At 29.2% G+C, this 8,929-nt stretch overlaps 1 protein-coding gene across 1 annotated transcript; it reads right to left on the minus strand.

The window, feature by feature from the left end:
• Positions 1-276: 276 nt before the first annotated feature.
• Positions 277-1,284, minus strand: LOC111633419 (patched domain-containing protein 3-like). Its single transcript, XM_023377983.1, has one exon. The coding sequence runs from the start codon at positions 1,282-1,284 to the stop codon at positions 277-279; it is 1,008 nt and encodes a 335-aa protein (XP_023233751.1).
• Between the last annotated feature and the right edge of the window lie 7,645 nt (positions 1,285-8,929).

An 8,929-nucleotide genomic window follows, 5' to 3' on the forward strand; every position in this document is an offset into this window, starting at 1 on the left:
TTTATAATACTTATTCGATTAAAATAATAGCTATTGCCATAATACAGTTGATTTTAAGTGTTTAAACGTTTAAAAGTGAATTTCATTTTTAGAAGAAATTTCTGTTTTCAACCTGATCTTGTAGTTTAACTATAAATTTAGACAAAATAGAAAACACGAGTGAAAGAACGACCGGAATGAAAATCAGTGCATGAAATGCAGTTTCTAAAGCGATAAGAAATACAATTTTCACAAATGTAATAAATGCGTAAACATTTCTATATAAAAATAAAATCCCTAAAAGGTAGACAAAGATCCTTGACATATCGGATCGCCAATACGATAGAGACTGTCCTTCATTTTTTCACTCGGAGTTTCGAACACAGAACAAACATAAGCATAAGATATATGGGCCGGATAATTCACGCAGAAATCCACACACAATATCAGACTCATCATAGATAAAATGTCCACGTTGACACGCCACAGGAACATATATCCTAGAGTTTCTACAATTGTTGATGCTACCGATATTGCTACCAGAACAGCAACGACAATGTTCGGTATAAACAGCAAGAACAGTAACATTATTAAAACAGACGTGATCCAAAATAAATCTCTAAATGTATGTTTAATGACGATTACTTGTACGTATACAGGAGCGAATGCTTCGTGAATCAGAACAGGAAAGTGTAATTCGTCAACAATTTTCCACAAATTACTTAAAATTTTTACTTCGGCTGCTGAACTTAGCGTATCGTTGACAAAAATAAAGAATCTGCTACTAAAAATATAGGTTGTCTTTTCATTGAAAGCAATATGATTATAGAATTGCTGCGCTGCTTTAAATTTAAGAAAAACATTGTGAAGACCATCCAAGAAATCTTCTTTTACGGACATGTTGTAACCACGTAATGAATATTTTGCAACAGGATGATTCTGGAATTCTTTGTAATATTTTAACCACGATAAAGTAAATCGAGAATCTGCAATATATGGAAGACGTTCAAATTTGTTCATCAGTTTGTCTAGGGATGGTTGCGCATTTACATCTGAATAATCTAATGTAGTATTAATAACTACTTGGTAAGGGAAGGAATAACGGGTAAAACTGTTATAATATATTTTGGTAGACTTGGTTATCGGCGATTCTTCAGGATATAAGGTAGTGACGTCTATACCATGATTTATTGTTAAGGCTCCCCATATTCCAAATGATAAATTCAGAAAGTAAATTATAAAAACTATTATCTTGACAACATTTAAAGATAGAATTTTGTGTAGGTTATCTCTGAAATATGTCATTGTTGGCTCATCAGAAAGATTATTATCTTCGGAAACTTCTTCGATATTTTCTGAAAATATACGTTAATTGCATTTTAAAAAGATACGAAATGAGTTACGACCCTCAATTAACCGTCACCTCGGTTAACCGACCCTCCTAGTCCGCAAATTTCAAATGTCCGGTAGTGATGTGGCGCTAGAATATTTGGCTATGTCTTGGCTACTTTAATATTATTTTTACGTGTTTTCGCTGGCAACACTGGATCGACCATGAAAGGGAGCCAGTATTTAAACGAGGCTTCATTTTCTAATTTTTAACGATACAATAGCGACGATTATTATATTAAAAATTTTCGTTACAATTAACATCGATGAAAATTCAACGCGAAGTAAATTAATAGCAATATACTAATATACTAATTACATGGGATATAATAATATACTACACTAATAATGGATTTTTTCATACTATTCGGTTATCCGATTTTTCAATTATCCGACCAACCCCAGTCCCCAATTGGGTCGGATAATCGAGGCTCTACTGTAGTCTCAGAAGGTAAATTTCTTCTGGAGCCTCGACTGATGCTCGTTGATACAGTGTTTTATCCAGTAACGCTGCAAAATCTTTGTTTTCTATCTACTCTATTGATTTTGTTTCTGCCGTCAAAAAATTCGATAAAACCAGTAGGAGCTAATACAGGTGTTCTATTTTTCATTACATACGAAATTAAGTCTATTATATGACTTGTAAAAATAGGTTTACCATCGATAGTTAATTTTTTTATTAGTTAAAATTCCATCCGTAATGACTTCGATTGAACTTATCAATTAATTGTGCTATATATATTTTGATATAATTGAAGTACAGATATGATTATTTGTTTAATACATCAACAGCTTTTTCTTAAAGTTAAAATTCTCTTTCTACTATTTTGCCTCGTTATTCTTTTATCTCAACATTAATAAAACTATATTTTTCCTGTCGAAATTTTTTTGACATTAAAATAATGCAAGATAACTGGGATATTATCAGAAATGTCAAAAGAAAAATTATTTGTTGCTGCAGCAATAGAAGCATTCAGAGACTTGTTTAAAGGAAGAGAAACTGAATATCTTTTATACTCACTTTAAGAAAGCACAAAAGCCTATATTTCCATGATTACATCCTTTCCATTTCAGCTTTTAAACAAATTTGAAAATCCCTTTAACCTATACTTATGTGATATCCACGAATTTAACGCAGTTGTCGAGAAAAAATTAATGTAAACAACTTTGATAGAAGAAACGCTCGTTGTGAAAATTAGATCGTATTTTATCCTCTGTTATAACAATTAGATTAAAAAGTTCATACATAGGTGTCACGACTGCACCGTTAATGTCAACATATGTCTATCATGTGACTCCTTTCCCACGACAATATACCATTTTATTATTATTATATTAAATGTTATATTATTTTAGAAATACAGTTATAATTATACTAGCTTATTTGTCGCGCATTGCTGCGATCTCAAAAGAAACGAAATTCAAGCAAACTCGTTATGATAAAATTAAATTTACATTTTATCATTTTTATTGAAACTTATTATTATATTATTATTATTATCATTCATTTTTATTGGGAAAATATTTCAAAGTGTCGATTCAATTTTATTTGTTTATTGGAGTGCTTGTGGATACACGATATTTTTTGTTTTTCCGTCTGATGCGTACAAGAATAAATCAGAAGGTTTTCAGACGCGTGAACAGGTCACATACAGTTGTACTGTACATGTGAGAAGCACAGATTCTTTAAATTTAGCCCACATACTCACAGAGATTGTTTGAAGTGCGATATTCCTCATTTTTATATATTTTTATAAATCCTTTATAATTTTGATTATTTAATTGCTCCTTCTTCTCTTCCTTGGCATGTTGTGAAATTTCTGATAGTTGGATAATAAACCGTTTTATTGTAATTTGTCTTTTTAAATTATTATAAGTTGATATTAAAATTTGGGAAAGGAAGATCCTAGATCGGTAAAATAGGCGAATTTCCTCCTACAACTTCGGTTGTTGTTCGGGATACAGTTAAGGTTTTAACGAAGTTCGAGCGAATAGATAATTAGCAAAAAAAAAGTTAAAATAAAGTGATTAAACAAAAATTATTACAAATATCGTAAATAATAAATGCATATATAGAGATATTTTTGGAGGGGGGAAATGGTCTTCACAATTTGAAATCGATCGAACACACAGTGCTCGAATGCTCATGTAAACGCGCGGCATCTATCGTTGGATGAATGTACTTCGCGGGAGAGTATTAAAAAACTTTCCAAAGTTTGATGGCAATCGTACTATGCCAGAAACCTTCGCTGGAATATACTAAACAACTTCTCAAAGTTTCACGGCAATCGGATAAACGGTGTGGTAATGCATGAAGGACAGACAGCAACACACATACACACACACATACATTCATTTTTATATATATAGATAAAATGAATTTTCTCAATACAAATTTGTAACTCATTTCGTATCTTTTTAAAATGTAATTAAGGTATATTTTCAAAAAATATCGAAGAAGTTCCCGAAGATAAGAATTCTTTTGATAAGCCATCAATGACATATTTCAGAGATAACCTAGGCAAAATTCTATCTTTAAACGTTGTCAAGATAATAGTAGTTATAATTTAATTTCTGAATTTATCATTTGGAATATGGGGAGTAATTAAAAACATATAAAAGGAAAATAAAATAAATGATATAAAAATAGTTATTACATAAGTAGTATAGAATTAAACGAATGACATCAACATTTATAAAATATAAAAGGTTGGTTCGAATATAATATGAATATCTATTCGATATAATGAAAACATAATTAAATACAAAAAATGTGTTTATAAAATGTGAATATATTTTATTAATATATACATATAATGATGAAAAAGAGATATAAAAACATTTTTGAAAACATGAACTGCGTATAATCAATAAACATTTCTTGAAAGAACGAAATGTTCATTGCAATTTTACTTCATAAACTTTATACAAGTACTGTATAATTTATAACAAATCAATTTAAAACACGATAAAAACAATTTTATAACCGAAGTGAAAATAAGTTATAAGAAAAGCGTTAAAAGTAAACAGTTCTGATAAAACTGATTCTTAAATATTAAGGACAACATTCTGTTCAATACAATTAAACAGTAACCTTGACAACTGACCCACTTCAGACAAGAAAGGGAGTGTTTGTTTACAGAGTAACATGACACTTCGCGCGTTGTTGATGTTAACGGTGGGGAGTGGGTGGCAGCTCACATGACACTCTGTTACAAATGTAATAAACTTTAACCCACCTTGACAGAAAATCTCACCCGTCTCTAGTTACCAAAAATAACAGTGGAGAGCAGTTGTTTAAACGGTAATAAAACACATAGCGGTTTATTATAGAAATGAACTGACTCCTCCTGCTCCACTCGGACTACCGCAAAAGCAATAAATACTAAACACTGGACTATGAAACATGGGCTGTTCCTCTCTGTTGGTGTGTATTTCACCGACAACAATGGGTGAAAGTTAAGATAATCTATTGGCAAGTGAGACCTGAGCTGTTTATTTTAAAGCTGTATCGTCTCTAATTACACGAAAATAAAGTAAATAAAACGTTATAAAGAAAGAAAAGTATGAAAATAACAGATAAAATCATAATTCTGATAATCAGTGGCTACAATTTTACGATTTTAAAATAAAAACGGCTGACGCTACGCACGCAGTGATGAGCGATTAGTAATGTCAACCTGCAGCACGCTTCACTGCACACTTAAGCCCCTCCGGCTCGATTTCTTCACTGCTATTACGGAACAAATCGGACCAGTCCACTTGAAACTCCTGTAATGTTTTACTATATAGCCGGAAAAATTGTTTTTCTTTCGCAAAATGAACATTTTTACTAATCACTCCAATGTGGAAAAACGCTCGGGCGATATCGCCTTCGATGAGAAACACAGTCTTCGACCAACCTAATGTAATTTAATCTAAATTTAGGTTAGGTTAGGTTAGAGTAGACAAATATAATGAAAATATTTATGTGTAATTGCGAATCTTTCATGTTTGAAGTTTACATGTCATTCAAGAAGTATAATATAGGTAAACGTAAAACAGATGTTACCTTTGTTGTAATTTTGATTCTTTTTAATCCTTGTTGACAGACAAAGCAAAGATATAATTAATGTTTCTAAAACAACTTATATGATGTCATTAGACATTTTTATTAATACTCTCACGTACGTACCTTAATACCATAACCTGTAAAAGATTGCACTCTTAAGGTCAAATTTAGGAAAATTCATTGATCATTTTAACTGTTTAATCTCAGCGTTTAACTGTACTTGATAATTGTTATAATACTATTTTAAATATATACATTTTAAAAATTTTATTTAATCTCCATTGTATTTCAGTAATGCCGTGCATCTTGCAAAGAATGTAATCTAATAGAAGAATGTAATATTATGCAGGTGGTCAAACAGTAACAGTAAGTGACCTTATAAGTGGAAACGATGCCATCATTTTAATATAATACGAAAACAGGTTAGTGAACGACATTAATGCAATGGCTATTCCTGCTCTACAATACATTTCTGACATACGTTTGTGAACTTGTGCTTCGAACTAGAAATCCTCCAATTTACTATTAGTACGAAAACATCACCTATTTCGGTTATTGCCTCGAATAATATTAAGTTAATTAGTAAAATTAATCACAAATTACATTTTAATAAACACAATTGACTACGAACTAAAAATAGAATGGTAACGTTCCAAATAGTTATTTTAATACCGAGTATCGACATTAACTATGAAGCCTTATATTTATCCAATAGTGACATTAAAACATGTACCTGAAGTAGAGTCTGCTTTTCACAATGTGCTTAGTATTTTTTTCTTGTGTGATTATTTCACATTGGCTTGTTCATTTCGGAGCAAATTGTATTTTCAAAATATCATGTTTAATGGAGGTTCGACTGCTTTTAACTTCGGTCACAGACAAAACACGTCGTCTGTGATGTATAAAGAGCTCGCTTATGTTCTTATAAAACTTTAGCATCATCTATTGTCTGATTTTTTGAAGTATATGAATGCAGGAAAAAACTAAAATTTAAAATTTATTAGAAAAATTTGTGAACATTGATATGCTATAAAATGAACCTTTTAAAAAATATATTTGAAAAACTGAACAGAATTATACACTTAAATCAGGATTGTTTCTAGCAATAAAATATATTTTATTATTAGATTATAAAACGAGATTTATGAACTTTATTGAAAAAAATTACAAAAAGTCGAAATAATTTCTAAATACTAAAAATAAGTAATCTGTTCATTTAAAAGAAAATAAAAAGTAAAATATTTTCAAAATCTTTAATGTAAAATCGCAGATTGATCCCAAACATAAAATGGCCAGAATTCAATCTGTACTACGCGATTCCTTTGTTTCACTGTATAATAACCGAGATAATTGTAAAAATAATAAACATATCTGGTAAAAATAACTTTGTCTATAAAATACATAAAATATTCTAAAATAATAGCGTAGTCACTATTAAACTGCATTAGAATACGATTTCGTGCAAGTACTAAAATCGATTGTGAAGATAATTTTTTTTGATGATACACTTTAATGCGTGACAAAGACAGTCAATATCTTTCATACGAAAAAACTTCATACATTTTAATATCATAATTGTTAAAATAAAAACAATTATGTAAAATAACTGTGTTTTCGCTAGTTGAAATAAAATGTAATTATTATAATAACTATCTTTCCAAACTAAAGAATAGTAAAAGTTTGTATGATAATTTCATTTATAATTATTTACAGTCACGATATTTTATGAAAACCTTTCAAAAGATATAACGTATGTTACATATTAATAAACACGTATTAAATTTTATTATTCCACTTAGGTATATTAAATTAATATGAATTTAGTATATATTACTGAAATATCTGAGAAAATTTAAAATAGGATACGCGATAATATAGATATTTTTTTTCCCTGGAACAAACACCAACGAATTTTACAACGGTAAATGTTTTGAAAGTTTTCTTCTCACGCAAAAATTTGATCATGCTCGAAAGGTAATTTCATAAATTTTATGATCAAAATAACATAAGTAAGATTTATTTTTGCGTTCTGACACCTCAAATACTTTATGAATGGTTTCCAAAATAACTGCTTACCTTCATACACAAGTAGCACATACAACGTTTACAACTTGAATCACAGTTATATGGAAAACTTTTTTATTCTCTGTGAATGTAAACATCAGAAAATATTACATGTTTTGGGTTTTTTTAACGTTGGAATGCCTTTATTAAAATCGTTTTTTACCAATTTCAGTAGGTTTTCACTTTGCACTCTGTTATACTGTATATAACAGAGATAAAGAATGGAGATCGTTAAGAAAACCCCACCCTCAAGTTTTTCTCTTTTTCGATTTAGGAAATCTTAAAATGTCAAAAAATGCGAAACATTTTCATATTTTTTCCGTATGTTTTAATGTTTTTGTGTGTATGGGTGGCACGATTTCGTTCATTACGTTTCAAGATTAATAACTCTTGCGCTTTTTGTCAAAAATTTCTGAGATTTTGCAGGAGGATTTGGGCATCAGGAGTATTGATGCCGTTAAATTTTTGTGGTTAAAGGTCAAATGGGTGAGGAGATAAGAAATCTTCTGTCGCATTTCCAGTAGGGTCAGATTTAATGAAGATTTTATTCGTTATTAGCATTTACAATATTTTTCAAAAATTCATTATTATTTTTGACAATAAGTTTAAATTTATTGTGGAATACAATATCAAAAATACGTATTTATTTATTCTATTAATTAAATAATAATTTTAAAGAGTAACACGACTTTTTATATGGACATACACATTAACAGACGTGTTTATATTAACATGTTATTTTGTGATTCCTTAAATGTATATTTATTTCAAAATGCATTTATGAAAATATCTGTGTTTATGAGTAGACTTTCTATCGCAAAGCATTTACAAGCGATTTAAACTATAGGTTATAAACACAATAATTTACCATAAAAAAAAGCAAAAAAATATTACAGAATAGCCTATACGTTTACCAATAAATTGTATTTGAATAACAGTTACCAGAGATACATGTACAGTACACATCAAATAATACCCTGTTATTATTAATTCCCCAATAAGAAAACTGGCTCGGTAAGTGTCAATTTTCTGTGTACTTGACTAGAATTTTAACGTGCAGTTTGCCATTTAAGAAAAGATAGGTCACATTTATTATTTTCAAAAACAAATACATATAATAGTTTTTTAAAATAATTTACTTTTTTGTGAGAAATAACATCTCTTTTATGTATAAAAAATAATTTCAAATTATATATCATTTCCATAACAACAATACGTAAACAAGGTTAGCTATTTATAACATTTATATATAGAATAGAAAAATCATTGGTCATTCAGAGTAAACTCGGTGAGAAATGAAAGTCAATTTGATTTTTGTCTTACTTTTTGGGATTTTCAAATACGTTCATTTAAATAAAGGTAAGGTTTATAAATTTTGATTTATTTAATAAAAATTACTCTTGATTTATTACTATTGTATTTAATGTAAAACTGATATGTTTTACG

The sequence above is a fragment of the Centruroides sculpturatus genome, unplaced genomic scaffold (assembly GCF_000671375.1).
Source record: "Centruroides sculpturatus isolate CEXI.00-Female unplaced genomic scaffold, Cexi_2.0 scaffold571, whole genome shotgun sequence".
NCBI lineage: Eukaryota > Metazoa > Arthropoda > Arachnida > Scorpiones > Buthidae > Centruroides > Centruroides sculpturatus.

Bases quoted from the DNA above. Each gene is read 5' to 3' on its own strand.
- LOC111633419 (XM_023377983.1), bottom strand. From the start codon at position 1,284: ATGACATATTTCAGAGATAACCTACACAAAATTCTATCTTTAAATGTT.